Below are 22,467 nucleotides of genomic sequence, written 5' to 3' on the forward strand. Positions count from 1 at the left end.
GAAGCATAGAAATAAAAAAGAATTGGATAAAAAAGAGAAAATTCCCCACAAAAACTACTATAGATAGGAAATATAATTGGTTTGATGGGTAGAAAAATAAATGAGTAGGTAAGTATAAATAGTTTTATTTTTGTGGGTAAATGTGTCGTTCATCTCAATATTAAGAGATGAATGAAAATAAAATAGTTAAAATCTCATCCTAATTAATTTTTCGATAATATGAGACGTAGCGGGTATGTATTTTCCCTAAAAAAAAAAGAAAAAAGAAAAAAGAAGAAGTTGGGTTTAATTATACGTGACTAGGCAATCATCTTTAAGCCCAACAAGTAAAACACCCTTATTCAATCATCAGCAAATCGGTTGGCAGCTATAGATGGAGCGGGAAGTGATAGAAGCAGAGCTAGTACTGCCAGCTCACATGAAATTCAAGAAGATTCAGATGTACGACAAGTACCCTAAAGGACAGGCCAGAGGCCGTCATTGGAAGCATCTCAAGCAGATCATTCAAGCTGAAAATTACGAAAATTTTCCTCCTGACCTGCCTACTTGTGAGTCTCAATCTTTCACCTATACCCTATTTTTTGCTTTCAATTAAGCTTTTACAACTAATTTCTAAGGTTGAAATTGAAATCTCCAATCTCTTATGATTAGCATAACTTTTTTGCATTTTCCGTCATTAAGCGAAATTGTTTTGAGTTTATTTCGTGGGCATTATGAGATTTGTGGCATAAGCAGACTAGGATTACATCTTAAATTTTATCTGGAATCATGCATTTAGCGTTTCAATTCCTTTGCCTGTAATGTAGAATAGGGTTGTGTTCTAGGTTTTTGCAAGATATAGCTATATTTATTCAGTTTGGTTCATTTGCTGAGTCTTAATTCTGTTGGTATCCAAATATTTAGTTTTCTTAAAGAAAAAACTGATGTGTAACCAAATTTTTGTTGGTTCGGTTTTGGCTCAATACTGAGGTTGATCGGTTAACTTGGTTTATTGTATCCAATGAGCATATAGCAAAAATATTTGTAGCATAAACTGCTTTTGATTATAGCATCTTAGATCCAAATTGAAATGCCCAAACAATTTCACGACAATCAAATTACTAAACCGATCATTGATACTTCTTTTCCTACCCAAAGGTTGTTAATGATACTTGATGGCAGTATTATTATATCTGTGAGAGAGAGAGATTTGGGGTGGTAGTGGCGGTAGAGTGACGGATCTTCCACTTCTTTTGAAGATGGCAGACAAAGACAGAGAGTAGAGAACAAGGAAAAAGGCGGCTTAAGTTGGTTTTGTGATGAACATATAATATGAGACCTCGATGTCACACGTCATGCATTTATTGGGCATGCTTCACTTCTTGATTGTTATTCATATCATTAATTCTCCAATGGGTGTTTTTGAGCTTTTATCTATATTGTTAATAATTTCAACACTCCTCTTTAAGGTGGAGAATATAATTTTTATATTTTTTGATGAAATAAGGTGTTTCAGTAGCAAAAGACATCAAGGAGATGCAAATTACAAAAGTATTGAAATGCAGAAATAATAAGAATTGTAGCTCCCTTTACAATGTCAATCTAAGACCAGGGGAGGGAGCTAACAAAGTCCAAAAATTGGTCAGTGCTAATAATTACAGAAGCTAACTTAGTCCATCAAAAAAGACTGAGTAGGCATATAGCTTTGAGAGAGTGATTTGGAGTTGAGATTCCATCAAAACATCTTCTATTCCTTTCATTCCATAAACACCAAAAAATAGCACCAGGGATCATCAACCAGATTTTTTTGATGGTCTTATCAACTCTCCATAAACTCCAGCTCAAGTGTGCCTCTTTCATATTCTGTGGCATGACCCAATTCAAGCCAAAAATGCAGAGGAACATATTCCAAAGGTCAAATGCCACTGGGCAATGCAAAAACAGGTGGTTTACAGTTTCTGCATCTCCCAGACATAAATAATACTTGTTGACCAACTGGAAACCTCTTCTGTTGAGGTTGTTTTGAGTTAAGCGGGCCTTATTGAGGGCAATCCAGTTATGGCAAATGATTTCGATAGGTTGTTTGGTCTTCCATATTAACTTCTAGGGCCATGCATCTATCACCTGCCATGCATCTATCACCTGGTTCTGAGAACCAATCTGCCTGTAGCATTCTTTTACTGTGACGGTGCACTTATTCCCCAAGCAGATGGTATCTGGTTGGCTCACATCAATATTGTACCCCTCCACTTTTGCTAGCATATCCAATAGGCTATCAATTTCACAGTCTTGCACAACTCTTCTAAAATGAACATCCTAGTTGCTACCATTTCTGTTTCTGTCTTGGAGAATAGAATTTTTATATGCTCCAAGTTTGTCATAAATATACTGATTGTGCGGTCCTCTCACGGCATTTGTGATGTTTACTAGTTGGTTATTTTTTCCAAATTAAAGGATGCTTGTTGGTCCAGTGTGCTGACAAATTCTATCACATCTTCCTTGGGAAGAGCTTTCTTTCAACGGACAGTCTATTTCTATACTCTGAGTTACTTCACAAACACTATGGTGGAAGCTATATGGAGTGCTATGATTATCACACTATATTTCTTTATCTCCAAATATCAATTCTTGAAGCAATTGTTTTATTTGTATGAGTTCCCAAGTACTTGCAGTGATGGTTCGACATTCAGCAACTGCACTAAGATCAAGTAACAATGTTCTAGTTTCTAGTTTTCATGATACAAGATTTTCAGTTAAATAATCATAGTGTTCAGAGATAGATGACTAATCAACTGGTCTGTGATCCAATCTAAATTAGAATATTCTATAGTTTGATGTTTCCCTTTTTAGTAAACCTTGACTTGGTGAATGTCTAATATATAGGATTCATAAAACAACATAATGTGGTCGATATATGTAACTTACATGAATTGACATACTATACTATACCCACATTAAAAGAAATCTGAATTTAGCTTCTTTTGGTTTGGTAATAGTGTATGATTCGAATTCACTGGATTGTCAAACAGTTTATGGTCAATCATACCAGTTCTTTAAGAATGTCCACGGAGTACTGCGTGAAATAACAGTGCCATCTCTTGACTCGGAGATGTGAATAGCTAAGAATTATCTTCCCTTGCCAAAAACTTTTTGTTTGAAAATGACTGGATAAATATTCCTCTAGTTATGTGATCATGTCCTAGTCGTTTCCTATAAATGACTACGACATCGACATATACTACCAGATAAACACATTTGTGAGAATGCACGGGAGAAAAATCTTATTAGTTAATTAAAGTGTTATGCAATGCCTATTTATATATAGTGATTACATAATAATAGGTATCTACTTCCCGATGTGGGATACTATACATGACTAACTACTTAACACTACCTCAAGCTGGTGCATATAAATCATATGTACCAAGCTTGTTACAGATGTAACTAATACGAGAACCAGTAAGGGACTTAGTGAAAGTATCTGCTAGCTGATCATTCGACTTTACAAACTTTGTAACAATATCTCCTCAGAGTATCTTTTTTCTGACAAAGTGACAGTTGATCTCAATGTGTTTAGTCCTCTCATGAAGCACCAGATTTGACGCAATATGAAGAGCAACTTGATTATCACACCAGTTCCATCTTGCTGATTTCTCCGAACTTCAACTCCTTGAGCAACTGCTTGACCCAAACTGGCTCACACATTGCCATAGCCATGGCCCGATATTCGGCTTCGGCGCTAGATCGAGCAACTACATTCTATTTCTTGCTCTTCCAAGAGACCAAATTACCTCCTACTAGAACACAATATCCAGACGTAGAACGTCTATCAGAAGGTGATCCTGCCCAATCAACATCTGTATACTCAACAATCTGCTCGTAGCTTCGATCCTCGAATAGTAACCTTTGTCTGGAGACGACTTTATATACTGAAGAATGCGAACAACTGCATCCAAGTGACTATCACAGGGAGTCTCCATAAAATGACTTACAACACTCAGCGGAAAAGAAATGTCAGGTCTAGTCAATGTGAGGTAATTCAATTTGCCAACCAACCTCCTATATCTAGTAGGATCTCTAAGAGGCTCCCCATGTCCAGGTAGAAGCTTAGCATTCGAATCCATAGGAGTGTCAACACGTCTGCAACCCATCATTCCAGTCTCCTCAAGAATGTCTAAGACATACTTCCGCTGTGAAATAACAATATCTAAGCTAGACTGAGTGACCTCAATACCTAGAAAATACTTCAATCTGCCCAGATCCTTAGTCTGGAAGTGCTGAAAGAGATGCTGCTTCAGATTAGTAATACCATCTTGATCATTGCCAGTAATAACAATATCATCAACATAAATCACCAGATAAATACACAGATTAGGAGTAGAATGCCGATAAAACACAGAGTGATCAGCTTCATTACGAGTCATGCCGAACTCCTGAATAACTGTGTTGAACTTACCAAACCAAGCTCGAGAGGACTGTTTCAAACCATATAGTGACCTGCGCAATCGGCATACAAGACCACTAGACTCCCCCTAAGCAACAAAACCAGATGGTTGCTCCTTATAAACTTCTTCCTCAAGATCACCGTGGAGAAAAGCATTCTTAATGTCTAATTGATAAAGAGGCCAATGACGTACAACAACCATGGACAAAAAGTGACGAACAAATGCTACTTTAGCCACGGGAGAGAGTGTCACTATAATCAAGCCCAAAAATCTGAGTGTATCCTTTTGCAACAAGACGAGCCTTAAGCTGATCAACCTGGCCATCGGGCCGACTTTGACTGCATAAGCCCAACGACAACCAATAGTAGACTTACCTGAAGGAAGAGGAACAAGCTCCCAAGTGTCACTCGCATGTAAAGTAGGCATCTTGTCAATTATAGCCTGTTGCCATCCTGGATGAGATAGTGCCTCACCTATAAGACTTAGGGATATAAACAATGGACAAAGATGATATAAAAGCATAATGAGGTGATGACAGACGATGATAATTTAAACCGACATAATGGGGATTAGGACTAAGTGTGGATCGTACACTTTTGCGGAGTGCAATTGGTTGACTAAGAGGAGACTAGTCCGCAGTAGGTGCAAAATCTGATGCAGGACGTGAATCACCTGGGCCTGATGTTGGACGTAGACGACGACGATAAGTCAAGAGTGGTGGAGCTGCAGAAGGTTGAAATGGACTAGGTACTGGAACTGGAGCTATAGGTGGTGGAACTAGAGCTATAGGTGGTGGAGCTGAAACTGGAGCTGTAGGTGGTGGAGCTGGAGTTGTAGAGGAAGATGAATGGGAGATAGTGACTGAATCTCCAAAAGATGAAACTGGTAGCACCTCGGAAATATGTAAGTGATTACCTGGACCTGTGAAGTATGATTGGATTTCAAAGAAGGTAATATCAGCGGACATAAGGTACCGCTGGAGGTCAAGAGAATAGCTTCAATACCCCTTTTGCATTCTCTAGTAATCCAGAAATACGCACTTAAGAGCACGAGAAGCTAACTTATCCTTTCCTGGAGTAAGGTTATGAACAAAACACATGCTTCCAAAGACATGGGGTGGAAGAGAGAACAAAGGTAAGTGGGGAACCAGGACAGAGAATGGAACTTGATTCTGGATAGCTGAAGATGGCATACGTTTAAAAAGATAGCAAGATGTAAGAACTGCACCTCCCCAAAAACGCAACGGAACATGAGATTGTATGGGTAGGGTACGCGTAGTTTCAATAAGATGTCTATTCTTTCTTTCAGCTGCCCCATTTTGTTGAGATATGTACAGACAAGATGTTTGATGAATAATCCCATGAGAGTTCATAAACTTCTGAAATGGGGAAGACAAACACTCTAGGGCATTATCATTACGAAATGTGCGGATACAAACCCCAAATTGATTTTGAATTTCAGCGTGGAAGGTCTGGAAAAAAGAAAACAACTTAGATCAATTTTTCATCAAAAATATCCAAGTGCACCTAGAATAATCATTAATGAAACTGGCAAAGTAGCGGAATCCCAAGGTAGAACTGACCCGACTAGGACCCTAAACATCTGAATGGACTAAAGTAAAAGGTGACTCTGCTCGATTATCAAGACGCCGAGGGACATAAAAGCGGGTATGCTTACCGAGCTGACATGACTCACGCTCTAGAGTGGACAAGTGAGATAAACCGGGTACCATTTCTAAAGTTTTGACAAAATGGGATATCCCAACCGTTTATGTAATAAATCTGGTGAATCGGTAACACGACAAGTTGTTGAAGGAAGACAAGATATGAGTCCATGTGATTTTGCAAGGATAAGGTAATAAAGTCCATCTGATTCACGCCCGGTACCAATGATCCGCTTTGTACTGCATTCATGTATAAAAACAAGGTCATCAAGAAATAAAACAGAGCATTTAAGTGATTTGGCTCAGCGACTAACGGCTATGGGCTTTTGATACGAATGCCATTATAATATTGCGCCGGGAAAAGCAGAAATTTTCTGGGAATTACTGTTCTCGCCGGAAAGCTCAATGTTCACGCCGGAAAAATATAAAAGTGGTCAGAATATGATTTTAATTGGATGGGTAGGCTCGGATTTGTGAGGAGAAGAGATTGTTCTGAAGAAATTTTTCCAAAATATGGCCTGAAACAGTCTGACGCGCCGGTGCGTGGACGTCGGAGCTTCGTCGGAAAACTTCTTCCTGCAGCGCTTAAGGGCGCGTGGGTCCTTTTCTGCCGGAGATTTTTTTGAGGGTTGGTCGCCGAGCCCTGATCTACTTCCTGGTGGTGTTGGTTTTTGCGCAATACTGGCAGATACTATTGTTTTTGCGGATAAACTTGTTTTTGCCGGAAAAAGAGCTTCCGATTAACTGTTTTCTCTTCCCGGAGTCGCTAGAATTTATGCACAACGATAAATTTTTCAAGGTAGCTCTGATACCATATGAGAATGCACAGGAGAAAAATCTTATTAATTAATTAAAGTGTTGTACAATGCTTATTTATATACACTGATTACATAATAATCGGTATCTACTTCCCGAAGTGGGACACTGTACATGACTAACTACTTAGCAACATTTACGAGGGAAAGCATGATAATAGTACACTAGGTGATTTGCTTCACTTGTCGTCATACAAATATTCTGAAATTACTAATCTTCTAAAGTAGATGATGAGGGTATCTGCACACAGATGGGTAAAATTATGAGACAACCAAAGTCCTATAAACAACTTCAAGTTGGCTAAGGAAAGAAGAGAAAATGATATTATTTGCAACATAGAATATCCAAGTCAAAACACGCTAGATAGCATGAGCACAATGCTTGTCCTATTACGGAGATAGATTATGAGCAAAGCACATACCACTAAAGACATGAGGAGGAACATAAAATGGTAAATTTTAGGAAATAAAATCATATGAGGAACTCAATTATTATGGGAAGAAGAAGGCGTGAGATTTTATTAAATATCAGATTTGATACAAAAAGGTACTCGAGGCATAATCGCATGTAACAAGCAGTACATGTAGTTTCAATTTAATCTTTTTTATATTTTTTGCTCAATACTTCTATTTTGTTAGGTTCTGTGAGGATAAGTAGATTGATGTAAAATGCAATTAACAATGAAGGCATTGGTATCTAGATTGGTTTTGTATCCCCAATACAATATTGGATTTGGCTTGGGGTCAGGCGGAGGTTATGTCTTGGGTTGACGTGGATTGAATCATCTTATCGACGCGAAATCTTCTTCCGTTAGCACCAAATCACCAATGTAAGGCATCGGTGCCTAGAATAGTTTTATTTAGCCATGTAATATGTGACCCTGCTTGGGGGTAAACAGATTTATATCTTGAGTTTACGTGGATTGGACCATCTTAACTGATTTGACCAGCAGTTTTGATCAAAATCAAACGTGGTATGATGTCTGCAGACGAGCAGGATCTTTTGTTTCTTGTAGGTCAGGATGACCCACCCTATTGTAATTATCTCAATAGTACATTGTTTGCAATTAATTAAAGACAACAATATATTCACTCTAGGTTCCGGCTCGTCTAAATGTGTCAGAGCCCACTCTATCTCAAGTTAGTATAGTATTTTAAGAATCACTGGTACAATAAAAGAGATAATTAAAAGTGGTTGGAAAGGTAAATCAGTAGAGCTCACAGAGCCTTATTCCGATGCTTGAGGCCACATGACCTTCTTGTCCAGTAAGAAAAGAAGCGAAGTTGAGAACTCATATCGACAACCCCTTGATCATTTCCCTAAGGATAAATAATAGGATGCCGAGCTCCATGTGCTACTTGTAATTACATCTAATAGTGTTTTGTCCCTCTCAGTCAGGAGGTTGTCATCGCTCTCTTATTTTCTGTCTTTGCTCCCGTTCTCCTCCCTGACCCCCTTCTTTCCTTTTATCTCTTGCTTTTTTGTCCCCGTCTTGTGTCTATAGCTTGTTCTAGTCTATGCTACTTGTAGAGGAACTCGCTTGTTTGGTTGTTTTGAATTATTATGGAGTTCGCTTGAATTGGTCACTTTGGACGATTCCTAAGTAGCTGTATCTTTTGGCGGTTATCTTCTTGTCAAAGAAATGAGTGACCATATACTTCCTTTATTAGATGAATCAATCATCGGTTGACATGAGTAGATCAAAGTTGACGTAGAGGTGAATGTGGAATTCTTACTAGGTTGAGTACATGTAGATAGAACACAGTGTTTGTGGTATAAATCTTTGTTTACCCACAACTATGGGCATCCCAATAAATGTAGTATATTTTTCTGGAGTTATTTGTAAGCTCTTTGTTTAAGACCAGCATACCAGCATTTAGAAAAAAGAACCGCTAGGCCGTGCTAGTCATACGATTCTTTGTTTTTCATAGCTAATGGTTTCAAATCGATATCCAAGAGTCGACGATAACAGTGATGGCTCAGATACTATGCTTCTCTTTTTGATTCTCTGACATACTTTTATCCTTTTCCTCTCCTTTTCCTTCTTGTGTTTGTTCTCTTTCTCCCTCTCCCCTTTTGTTCTTTTGTCGTCCTCCTTCCTCATTGTAGTTAGCCTACATACTCTATTTAAATTGACCTGACACAAATTTCACACCTGCATCATTGTCATGCCATGTCTTTCGGACTTAGGCGTATGTTCGGATTTGGATTTGGAAGTACGTAGGACAATTCGACACATTTTGGCGAAAGTTGGAAAATATAAGATTTTGGAAAAGTCCGATCGAAGGGTGAATTTTTGATAACGAGGTCGGATTTCGATTCTGAAAATGGGAATAGCTCCCTTACGTCAATTATGACTTGTGTGCAAAATTTGAAGTCATTCCGGATTGATTTGATACGTTTCGGCGCAAAATATAGAAGTTGAAAGATTTGAAAACTTATAATTCGATTCGATGCGCGATTCGTAATTCCGACGTTGTTTGATGTGGTTTGAAGCCTCGACTAAGTTCGTATTGCATTTTGGGATATGTTGGTATAATTGGTTGAGGTCCCGGGGGCCTCGGGTGGATTTCGGAAGGTTAACGGAGCAATTCGGACTTGGAAGAAGCTGCTGGAAAATGGCAGCAGCTGTTGGATTCGCATCTACAGAATTTTGGGCGCAGGTGCGACCTCGCAGAAGCGAGGATTTCATCGCAGAAGCGAACTTGGGAGAGCTGGAGGAAGGTCGCAGATGCGTACAGCCTTCCGCACCTGCGCAATCGCAGGTGCGATGTTTGCTACGCAGAAGCGACGAGGCAGCGCAAGAGCGAAAATGCTGCGCACCTGCGATCAGCGCAGAAGCGGAAATGGCTCCGCAGGTGCGAGCTTGTGGCTGGGCAGTGATCATCGCAGATGTGCATCTTGGCTCGCAAAAGCGAGGCCGCAGATGCAGAAAATTAGTCCGCAAGTGCGAAACTGGGCAGAAACATAAGGATTGAACTTGTTCATTTTTGGCATTTCGTTTTGTTATTTTTGGAGCTCGAATTTGGGCGATTCTGGAGGGATTCTTCACAAGCTTGACTTGGGTAAGTGTTCTATATCCTAAAGTGATTATATTTCATGAATCTATGACTATATTCATCGTTTAATTCGGATTTAAATGGAAGAAATCAAGATTTTTGTAAAATCTTCCAAAAACAAAAATTTAAGATTTGGAGGTCGAGTAGTTATTGGAATTCAATAAAATTGGTATGGTTGAACTCGTATCGGAATGGGTGTTCGGGTTTCATAAAAATTATGTCGGGTTCCGAGGGGCGGGTCCCGCATTGACTTTTGTTGACTTTTTGGAATAAATTTTTAAGTCGACATATTATTGACATAACATATATATTACCATTGTGAGATATATAATACGTAGAATTCACATGTGTGCTATAATTGTAGCGGAAGAGCGCTTGTTTAAATGCTTTTAGACTCTGAATTTCTGATTTCCGACCTATTTTCATCTTTAGCATATACTTGTAATTCAAAAACATTAGGAGTTTTATTTGGATGCTTATAGAGTGAGTAAAAAGCAAGTGGTTTGAAACATGCCCAGTCACACTTGGAGCATTGAAGATAACCTCATGTCCACATTTATATACTTGACAATCACAATGTGCTGAAGCCACTAATATATATGAGACATATGGATGGATAGTCTACCTCCAACCTTGACCAAATGTTTGAGGTTTGAGCCTTGGAAATGGAAAAAATCATGAAAGGGAGCGCTCCCCCCTTTAATGGGTTTGACGCCACAGGAATTCGGATTATTCAGGGTCCCAATGTGGGTACCAAACATTGGGTAGGAAAAAAAAAAAAAAAAAAAAAAAAAATATATATATATATATATATGTAGTTTTGCTAACCTACTACATGGTTGTAGTAGGTTAGCATTGTATACACATTTGGTTTGTCCAAAATACCCTGATTATTCGTTGCCAACATATTAAATTTAAGGATTTTTTTGTACTTTTACTAAATTCCACATTTCATCTCTAAACCAAAAGAACCTCTCCTCTTCTCATTTATCCGTAATCGAAGAACAAGTGGTATACATGGAGTCAATGAACAATTTGTAGAGATGAAGTCGAAGAAAAATCTAAGCTTCATCTTCTACTTTCAACATCAGTTTTGTATGCCCAGTTTTTAATCTTCTATGAATTCACCTATATTCCCCTAATTCTTCATGTTCCTTTCAATTGAATGTGAAATTTTATTTTCTAGATCTCTCTAAATGTTCATCCCTGTTCCTAAATTTTAAACATTATACAAGTAAATGATGGGAAACCAAGATAGCGGCACTGACAAGTGCAAAGAGAAAGATGACAAAAAGGAGAAAAGAGAAAAGGTACTAATAAACAGAAAAAGATGGAAAATAGAGGTGGAAGTGCAAAGAGATAGCGGCACTACCAATTCTTCGTGTTCATTATATCTCTCTTATTTTTCATCCATGTTCCTAAACTCTTAACTTCATTACGTTATTTGTCAAGTGCAAAGAGAAAGATACTGAAAAAAGAAAATCCCTTTTGGAATTTGGGAAGAATGATGGGTGGAGATGGAAAATAGAGGGGTAATGTTTCCCGTCTGAACAGTTGAAGAGTGAGAAATGAAAATATGAAATGTAAAATTTAGTAAAAGGACAAAAAAGTCCTTGAATTTAATGTGGTGGCAACAAATAATGAGGACATTTTAGAGAAACTAAATATGTATACAATGCTAATCTACTACAACCATGTAGTAGGTTAGCAAACCCTATATATATATAAAAATTTCAAAGTGGTTTGAAAGCATTGTGGAGTTCATGTAGGATTCTACTTGACCCAATGGTAGACCTTTGATAAAAAGAAGATAGAGAACTCTTTCTCCTCAGATACCAACTTGAGAATATATTAAGAAAGACATAAGAACGCTTGACATTAGACTGAAAAAGAGTTGAAATTTGCGAAAAGAAGAATCTGTGAACTCCTTTACATGGTATTTCTTTAATACAGAACACAACTAGGTGTGTGACATACGAACTTGATTTCTCGAGTTCTTGTGCATATTATCAACTGCAAACTGTGCTACCATTATATCAAAGAGGGAGAGGGGGTCGGGGAGAGGGGGGGTGAAAGAGAGACAGAGGGTTCTACTTCTTCCGAAGATCGTCAAAAAAAAGAGAGAAGGAGAAGAGACCGCCTAAATTGGTGCAGTAATGCAAAAGTGGAAGGCTGACAGTAAGAGTGAAAAGGTGAGAGTACACGACTTTGAGTTCTAAAAAGTAAGTTGTTATTATTTTTTTTTTTTTTTGATAAGGAAAAAGTAAGTTGTTATAGCAAGTGGAAAAAGTAAAAAAGGACAAAACAAATTGATTTCTAATTCAAAAATGAAAAACCTTAAACATTTTGATCCTTCAAATCTCAGATGCAAATAGACATATTTCCACTACAACAACAACAACAACTTGGCATCGGTCCCGAACAAGTGCGGCCGTCTATATGAATACTCACTAACCATGTTTCTCCATTTATACTTTATTCTCCACTATGATATGTATTTTCCTTTTTACTATGTTGTTGCGAACATAAGAGTAAGTTTTTCGCTCAGTTCAGTGGCCTATTCTTGAGAACCGCAACTGAACCTGCTACCCAAGTTTCTTAAAAATGTCAAAAGAAACTGACCGAAACCATATTAGTAGAACCACTACAGCTGGAATGAATGCTTCTATCTGACTTTTTGGAATAATTGAATAATGAACGCCTGACTGATTGCATCATTTCCTTGACTCAATACACTGCATTTCAACTTCTGCAAGACCTAGGAGTTGAAGAACTTCCCGTTCAGTGCTGGCTGTTGGTTAATTTTCTTTACTAGTGCATATTGAGCTGCAAATCATGTCATCAGTTTTTATTCCCCGTTGCAACCACTTTTTCCTGAGCATGTAATAGTAGCTCTTACCCAATTTGTTTGAAGAGCTTTCAGGCAGATATTGCTGTGACTGACAGTGCTCTGGCATTTTTTTGGTTGCTAGTAGTTGAGAAAGCATGTGGTTGCCAAGATCTATCAATAACTAGGTTGTGAAGATAATGATTCCCTGGAAAACTCTACAATATGGATGCATTTTCCTGGCATTGCACCTTTGTTGTCGTTGTCGAGCCTGATGAAGATTGCCTTGAAATTTGCTGCATTTTCCAGCAACATCACTAAACATTTGCTAACAGTCTAAACCCCAGACTTTTGACTATCAGTTAGAAAGTGATTAAAGAACAGTCCATTTTATTTTGAATTAAATTGCAGATGGGGAAATGATATCTTTCGTGTTTATATGCTGAACTGTTATCATCAATCATCATACAAGTTGAACGTTCAAAATATGCTTTCATGAGCAACAGTCTATTTGTTTCCCAGTGTAGGGACATTATTTTGCAGATATTCCTTTCAATCATTCGTAGCTTAATGAATATTTCAAAGTTTTGACTTTGTTTGCTCAATCCCTGTAGATGTTAACATTGAATCACCACCTTCTATGCATCCATGCAAAAAGATATGCGACGTAACAGGATTCGAGGTACCTTTGCCCCAGAGTGCCTTGTATGATATGGTCTAAATTTCTGCTTGCTGTCTTACTGTCGCATCCTCTCACTGAATAGGGGTTGTGTGCATTCTTATAGTCCTTTATGCCATCAAAAATAATTTTCCAGCACAAATGTTTTTGGATGGTAAAAAATTCTTATGTTTGACATGCAGGCACCATATTTTGACCCAAGAACTAAACTCCGTTATGCTAACACTGAGGTTTTCAAGATAATAAGATCGCTTCCTAGTGACTATGTTCAGAGGTATTTGGCTCTCAGAAACGCAGCTGTTGTTTTGAAATAGGTGTAGTACGAGAAATAGATAGTTGTAAACTTAGGTGGAAAGTAGAGTACGTTTGAAGTTATAGTTTCTGAATGCTCAATGCATAAGTGTACTTTTAGACTTGTACTAAGAGAAGAAATCAAAAAGCTTAGTTTTGTTAGATCTCTTAAAGTTGCTATAGGTATACGTACTGAATTGGTCTTTGATCTCTAGAAACTCTTTTGCTTATCTACTCTGCGCTTAGCTAATCATGGATTCCGATAATATTACCCTGAATGATTTTAACTTTTCTGGTGCATGTTTATTTGGAGCAGGAAAATGGGCAAAATTGATAAGAAGGGAAAGATTAAACTTGTTTGTTTGGGTGTAGACGGAAAGGTAAAGTAGATCTAAGACATTTTTCGCTCAAAATTTAAGTCAGCCAAAGGTTGAACGGAATTCAGAAGTGAAAATTGATGGAGACAGATTTTTCTCCTCCTGTGGTCTAAACACCAAACGGTGTCACCCAACAGGGTCGGATATGGGACGGGTCGAAAACGGGTAAAGCAAAGACGGATAAATTATCTGGCCTGATACATATTTAATACGGATAAAATACGGGTTAATCGACGGATAATATGGATATCCATATAATCCATGGTTTCTTCTTGGTGGAATATGATTACTTTTGGGAGAATTCCTAGTCTCCCAAACTTGAGTAATGTTAAAGTTAAATCCATTAGTTATCCATTTTCTAAGTGGATAATATGGTTCTTATCCATATTTGACCCGGTTTTTAAATTTTCATTATCCAATCCATTTTTTATGAATGAATAATATGAATGGATAATTATTTTTTTAATCCATTTAGCCACCACCAACTCTCATGGTGGAGTAAAGGAAATAGATCAAAATGGTAGTGATCATGCAAAGAAGCCTCAAGCCTTATTTCTGAAATACCAGTAAGGGGAAGCATATTTAGACTATATTGTATAAGAACCAAACCTTATTAGTCCTTTCCAGAATTAGATCCAGTGCTTAAGACTGTAGAGGGATTGAAATGCTTATGAATTAATAGTTAGATCACATTTGTCGAGACATCACCACCAGACTTTGAGTTTCAAAATATATCTTTGGGTAAATTACCCTCTATAGCCTCTCAAAATTTTAATAGCCCATATTTTTTTTCATTGACATGAAATGTCTCTCCGGCCCAAACATATTACATCTAATAGCCCGATATATCTATTTTGTATATGTTTTGTATAGTAACAGTCTATTTTGTATAATGACGGCTATTTAGTATATATTTTGTATAGTAACAGTCTATTTTGTATATATTTTTTTTATAGTAACAGTCTATTATATATAAATTGTATAGTGACAATCTATTTAGTATATTGTTTGTCGACAGTCTATTTTGTATAGTAACAGTCTATTTTATATATATTTTGTATAATGACGGTCTATTTAGTATATATTTTGTATAGTAACAGTCTATTTTGTATATATTTTGTATAATAACAGTCTATTCAGTATATTTTTTGTATAATGAGAGTCTATTTTGTATATATTTTGTAAAGTGACAGTCTATTGTATATAAATTGTATAGTGACAGTCTATTTTGTATAATTTTTGTATAGTGACAGTCTATTTTGTATATATTTTGTAATATACCAATATTTAAATCTATTTTCACCAAAAGAAATACATAAATATCCATATAAATATATACTAATGGTGGGCCTGGAAATTAAATTATTTAAAACTGTATACCAGATATTTGTTCTTAACCAAACTACAATTGTTCCTTAATAATACACAAAAGAAAGAGGTTACAAGGATAAAGAATTCTAGGATCCTTTCTGGCGGCAGAAACTAAGAAGAATAAAACGTCCTTCATCAAGATCATAAATGTTACTTTAGCTGATGAATTTTGAACCAAATTATCTTTGCTGCTTCAGAGCAAGTTTGCATGCCTTCCTCATAATCTTGGGCAGAAGCTTCTACAACTTCAACAATAGTCTGTATCCACAAAAATAGCTTTAAATTAACCAACAGTACAATTTAAATATTAAAAAAAAAACTTAAAATCGTTAAAAATTAAGATCCTGTTTGTTGGCGGGATTAACAGTGGAGATGACAGAGCCACTAGCTTTCCAGGTGCCATTGACATAACAACCTAGATTTTTAGGGCCAATTCCGATCTCCTTCAGAAACTCGTACTCTTTCTTTGCGAAACTCATGATTTCTTCAATTTCACACAAAAAAAAGTACAATCGAAACTTTCCAACGGACACGACAATCCGATAGAAGAAATTGCTTAGTGCAAGAAGGAGAATCAATAAATGAATGCTAGAGAAGTGACGATCCATCGCCAAATTTTGGACTTTGGTGACTAGGGACGGCGTGCGATACAAATATGCTAGTTAACATAATTTATTTGTTTTTGGCTACAAGTTGTAATATGAAATTGTGGGCTAGGCGGCTGTTTATAGTTTTTGCCGAGAGGCTAACTTTGTCAAAAGCTCTATATCTTTCAGCTGTCTTTGGGCCCATTCCATCTTTGAGCTGTAGCCATGGGTTTGGTCCGACAAGAAGGGTAATTCTGATACCAACTTGTTATCAGAATTAAGCTGAGCAAGCAATGTTGAGGTTTTAATTTTAAGATGTAATATTCTTAAAATGAGGGTGAATGGGAAATGGAGGGAAAATGAAATTTTGAGTAAAATTTTAAGTTTCCCCCTCTTAACAATGAGACATTGTCCCATATTGGAAGTGGAAGACATTTTTGGTGGGTATATATATAATTGCTCTTCTTGTAGCTCTTAAAGAGTTAAGAAGAAAGCAAGCCTCGCGCCGTCGTCGTCGTCGCTCGGCTCGGCTTCGGCTACGGCTACGGCTACGGCTACGGCTACGGCTACGGCTTCGGCTTCGGCTTCGGCTTCGGCTTCGGCTTCGGCTTCGGCTTCGGCTTCGGCTTCGGCTTCGGCTTCGGCTTCGGCTTCGGCTTCGGCTTCGGCTTCGGATTCGGATTCGGATTCGGTCAAATGATTGATTGATTAATTTTTTGGACCAAATTTATTTGTTAATAGTAAATATTAACGTAAGATTATCCGTATTTGTAACGGATATTTTCCAATCCGTGTATTTGATCATTGGCAGCCGGATAATGGTCTTCCCACCATGAAGTGCTTGCTCCACAAATATGTAATGCTTGCTCCACCATGAAGGGTGGACGTTTTGGTCTTGCACTCCCTCTTGGCTGCTATAAATATGAGCAGCAAATGTTGAAGAGAACACACTCGGAACTCAACTGAAAAGCTCAGAACTCAATTTGACAATTCTCTCAACAAATTGGCTATACATTGCACTCCTTCCTCTCAGAACTTCCATACGTTTTTCTGAGTATATACTCCTTCATTCTGCATTGTTTTTAACTTCAAACAAAGCAACTGTAAGTGTGATTTGCTACCGAACTTTGTGTTCGCTGAAACACTGGGGTTTGAAGTACCGCTACACCAGTGTGTAATTCGTTCTATCCTGGGAGGAAATAATCTATTACCTTGGGTACTAGGAGGGGATTAAATTCCTTAAGGAAACACTGTAAATTCAGTGGGCTCGAATTTATAACTGTTTCATTACGTTAATTTATATTTTGCAGAATTAGAATTATTATTTACAAATACAGCAATATTGACGGGGAACAACAAGCAATAGAAGAGAGAAAAAGAAAAGAAAGAACAAAGGGAGAAAAGGAAGAAGAGAGGAATTATGGGTTTTCATTTATCATATATCCCAAATGAGAGAGCAACTCATTACATATAGATTTGGGAGATCCCTTGCTGGCAAGGATAACAACCTTCAACAAAACCAAACGAGGACAAAAAAAAAAAGATTCAAATACTGGAACTAAACTGTAAATTGAGAAATTTCAGTGCTCTTTTCCATTTTCAACTTCATAAACGACTGCACTACTCCAAATTCCAAAATTATTGTCCATGACCAAATGATGAATATCCGTATCTGAAGGTAGAAGAGCATTGTACGCTCTCTCAATAGCAATCAAATTTACAATTTCTTTTGTCCCAAAATAGTTGTACTGCCCTAAGGAGGCAATGAGTTTTTGCATTTTCCAAACTTTGCAGCAAGGATTATTCAAAAAACTAAGAGTACATACTTGCCAATTAGGAAATAGAATTAGAAAATTACTTGTATATAAAGCTAGCGGAAACTAAAGGATTTTCCTTTTTTTTTTTTTGAAGAAGAAACAACTCTAAACTAATTTACTTCTAGCTACCGGTTAAAAAAAAAATAATTTTTTTTATACAATTACATTCAGAAAGTAATTTCCACATCCCACACTTATGTTATGCATAGCCCTCGATGCATGATCACAAAGAAAGATATTAAAACAAGGCTGAGAAATACTCCCCGAGACCCTCTAGGGCCTAGCTAGCAACATGATCTTCAATATTTTGGGTCGGGACGACCCCACACTTAAGCTTAAACATACTCCTCAACTTCAACTTCGGGTACTCAGACTTCCCCTAATCTGCAAACAAAAACAAAATAAAACATAAAAAAAAATACATGATGGGTTGCCTCCCAACAAACGCCTGATTTATAGTAGTGGCCCGACTTATACCAACTTCACCACTTTTTCTTCCACCTCGAAGATATAAATTGTATCCCCAAACTTGAGTCAAGCTTGAAATTATGGTTCTGGGGTGATGCTATGAATACAAAAGAACCAAGCAAATAATGTCGCATTTTGTACTTCTTGGCCTTTAAGTGAAGAATATCATTTTGTCTCCTTGGTATCACAAATTTCAGAGTGTATGCACTGTGTTCCTCATCCATTGACTCCTTCATAGGCCCGAAAGGATCGATTCCCATGTCATCATCCCAACATAATATTGAAAAGTGATTAAAATGAGGTCCAATACGCTCCAACTCTAAAATCGTTTCACTTTTGACATCCTCACTTTTGCACACATCCTCAACCTTGGCATCATCAATAATAATTTGGTGGAATAGTTGGAACTTCTTTTCTGCTCCACAAGCTGGCCAGTATCCATAACAATTGGTTGTTGGGCATCAGACGCCTCAACCTTTTTATTCAATTGAGTCTGCAGGTCATGGATATTTGAGCCAAATTGATCTATCTCTTGCCTTAGCTCAGTTCTTCCTTCTATCAGCTGTTTTTCCATTTTTGAATGACCATTACGTAGAAACTCATGAAATTTCATCAATTGAGCTTGTTCCTATAGCCAAGATTGGCTTACTATATATGCTTCTTCAAGTTATCTTCTTGTAGGAACTCGCTCTTTTCATCTAATTCCTCCACCTTGGCATTCATTCTCATGATTGTTGCACTAATTCTTTATATAGATTTTTGATTTTCATCTTGTTGCTCAGCTACTTGCCTCACCATGTCCATAATACGGGAAGCACGCTCAACATCCCCTACTTCATTGCTCCTATCAAATTCACAAATATTATTAGAAAAATCATAATAAGAGCTCGGAAAAGGATAAAAAGAATTAGGACAATCATCCCAATGGCCACATTGATTACCACACACATTACAAATATTCCACTCAAAAGATTGAGATATTGACCCCAACTCGCTCCCGGAAATATTTTTATAATTTTGCCATAAGTGCAGTCCTCCATAATATAGACAAGTCAACAACAACATACCCAGTATTATCTCACACCGTGAGGTCTGGGGAGGGTAGTGTGTACGCATACCTTACCCCTACCTTGTGAGGATAGAGAGGTTATTTCCAATAGATCCTCGACTCAAAAAAGCATAAGTATCACATTAATAAAAATATAGACAAGAAGGAACAATACCAAAAAGCCATATAAAAGCAGAATAAAAATAACAAGATAGTAAGGTGATCAACAATGAAAGAAAATAAAAGTTAGTCATAAAAACCTACTACCAACAGAAAGCGAGACTGACTGCCAATACTACTGTTATGAACACCCTAGACTACCTACTCTACTACCCTAATACTCGACCTCCATACCTTCCTATCAAGGGTCATGTCCTCGGTCAACTGAAGCTGCGCCATGTCTTGCCTAATCACCTCTCTCCACCTCTTCTTTGGCCTACCTCTATCTCTCCGTAGACCCTCCAATGTCAATCTCTCATACCTCCTCATCGGGGCATCTGTGCTCCTCCTGCTCACATGACCAAACCATCTAAGTCGTGCTTCCCGTATCTTGTCCTCAATAGAGGCCACGCCCACCTTGTTGCGAATAACCTCATTTCTGATCCTATCTAACCTGGTGTGCCCGCACATCCATCTCAACATCCTCATCTCTGCTACCTTCATCTTCTGGATATGAGAGATCTTGACTGGCCAACACTCAGCCCCATACAACATCGTTGGTCTGACCACCACTCTATAGAACTTACCCTTAAGTTTCGGTGGCACCTTCTTGTCACACAAAACACCAGAAGCGAGTCTCCATTTCATCTATCCCACCCCAATACGATGCGTGACATGTTCAACAATCTCCCAATCCCCCTGAATAACAGATCCAAGGTACTTAAAACTCCTCATCCTAGGGATGACCTACGAGTCCAGCCTCACCTCCCCTTCTTCTCCTTGAGTCTCGCCACTGAACTTACACTCCAAGTATTCTGTCTTGGTCCTGCTAAACTTGAAACTTTTAGATTCCAGGGTCTGCCTCCATACCTCTAATTGAGTGTTCACACCGTCTCGCATCTCGTCAATCAATACAATATCATCTGCAAATATCATGCACCACGGCACCTCCACTTGGATGTGGCACGTCAGTACGTCCATCGCCAGAGCAAACAAAAAAGGGCTGAGTGCCGACCCCTGATACAACCATCATAACTAAAAAATGGTCCGAGTCCCCACCCACCGTCCTCACTCGGGTCTTTACTCCATCATACATGTCCTTAATCAACCTAACATAGGCAACAGGTACACCTCTAGCCTTCAAATATCTTCACAAAACCTCCCTCATAACTTTATCGTATGCCTTTTCTAAGTCGATGAACACCATATGTAAGTCCTTCTTTCTCTCCCTATACTACTCCATCAATCTCCAAACAAGGTGTATGGATTCTGTAGCCGAATGCCCCGGCATAAACCCAAACTGGTTCTCAGAAATAGACGCACTCCTCCTCGCCCTTAGCTCTACCACTCTCTCCTAGACTTTCATAGTATGGCTAAGTAGTTTGATACCCCGATAGTTATTGCAATTTTGGATATCACCCTTGTTCTTATATACAGGAAACATCGTGCTCCACCTCCACTCTTCGGGCATCTTCTTCGTTCTAAAAATGACATTATATAACCTAGTGAGCCACTCCAAGCCTGCCTTGCCCGCACTCTTCCAAAACTCCACTGAAATTTCATCCGGCCCGGTCGCTTTACCCCTGCTCATCTTACGCATAACCCCCTCAACTTCATCAACTCTAATCCGCCTATAATACCCAAAGTCACAATGACTCCGGGAGAGTTCCAAATCACCCAGTACAATTCTCCTGTCCCCTTCCTCATTAGAGACTATGAAAGTAGGTCTACCATCTTCGACGGATAAGCCCCTCATCCAACAAAACTCTACCTTCTTCGTCCTTAATGCACTTCACTTGGTCCAAGTCACGCGCCTTCCTTTCTCGCGCCTTGGCTAACCTGAACAACCTCTTATCCCCACCTCGTCCCTCGAGTTCCTCATACAAACTACTAAAAGCTGCAGTCTTGGCCGCCGTAACTTCTAGCTTTGCCTCTTTCTAAACCAACTTATAATGCTCCCTATTTGTCCTCTTCTCCACCTCGTCTACACTTTCCACTGGCTTCAGATACGCTTCTTTCTTGGTTTTTACTTTTCCTTGCACCTCTCCATTCCACCACTAGTCTCCCTTGTGACCATCAGAGTAACCCTTTGAGACCCCTAATACTTCTCTCATGGCTTCCCTAATGCACTGCGCAGTCGTGGTCCACATAGAGTTTGCGTCCCCACTACTCCTCCAAGCCCCCATAGTCACCCGCTTGATCCCCAACTCTTGCGCTTTAGCTTTCGTCAAGGCTCCCCACTTGATCCTATGTTGGCTATATATCCTCCTCTTCCTCGTGATCTCAAGATCCATGACTAGGAGCCTATGACGGGTTGAGAGGTTCTAACTCGGGATGACCTTGCAATCCGTGCAAAGACCTCTATCAGACTTCCTGCAAAGTATAATCAATCTGAGTCTCGGCCACCGCACTCCGGAAGGTGACCAAGTGCTCCCTCTTCTTCGGGAAACTCGAGTTTGCTAACACCAAATCAAATTCTCTAGTAAAGTTCAGCAGAGACGTTCCTCCTCCGTTTCTATCTCCAAAACCAAAACCACCATGCGCATCATCATACCCCCAGACGTCGCTTCAATGTGGTCGTTGAAATTGATTACCAAAATAAGAATAACCAATATTCAACCAATTTTTATTAAAAGATACCATCTAACACAAGTAAAAATATACTAAACTGTACTAAAACTAGAAAACACAAAAATAAAATTAAAACTTGACTTGATACATAGTAAAAGCTTGATCTAGTGAAACAATTAATTTCTATATCCCCGGCAACGGCGCCAAAAACTTGTTTTGCCCTAAATCACACACGTAAGTATACGCGATAATAAAGAGTGAGTAGATTATCGTTCTCACGAGGACTTGTGATCAATTATCAACTAAATCA

General features: G+C 38.4%; 1 protein-coding gene across 1 annotated transcript; it reads left to right on the forward strand.

The window, feature by feature from the left end:
* Nucleotides 1–312: 312 nt before the first annotated feature.
* On the forward strand, nt 313–13,969 carry LOC107826521 (protein EIN6 ENHANCER-like). The gene is made up of 3 exons (XM_075234137.1): nt 313–548; nt 13,404–13,471; nt 13,651–13,969. The coding sequence occupies exons 1-3, from the start codon at nt 374–376 to the stop codon at nt 13,780–13,782; spliced, it is 375 nt and encodes a 124-aa protein (XP_075090238.1). The 5' UTR covers nt 313–373; the 3' UTR covers nt 13,783–13,969.
* Nucleotides 13,970–22,467: the final 8,498 nt, after the last annotated feature.

Source organism: Nicotiana tabacum, chromosome 17 (genome assembly GCF_000715075.1).
Source record: "Nicotiana tabacum cultivar K326 chromosome 17, ASM71507v2, whole genome shotgun sequence".
Lineage (NCBI taxonomy): Eukaryota > Viridiplantae > Streptophyta > Magnoliopsida > Solanales > Solanaceae > Nicotiana > Nicotiana tabacum.

Coding starts and splice junctions, on each gene's coding strand:
- LOC107826521 (XM_075234137.1), top strand. CDS start 374: ATGGAGCGGGAAGTGATAGAAGCAGAGCTAGTACTGCCAGCTCACATG. Junction 549..13,403: donor TCCTCCTGACCTGCCTACTT/GTGAGTCTCAAT, acceptor CAATCCCTGTAG/ATGTTAACATTGAATCACCA. Junction 13,472..13,650: donor GCGACGTAACAGGATTCGAG/GTACCTTTGCCC, acceptor TTTGACATGCAG/GCACCATATTTTGACCCAAG.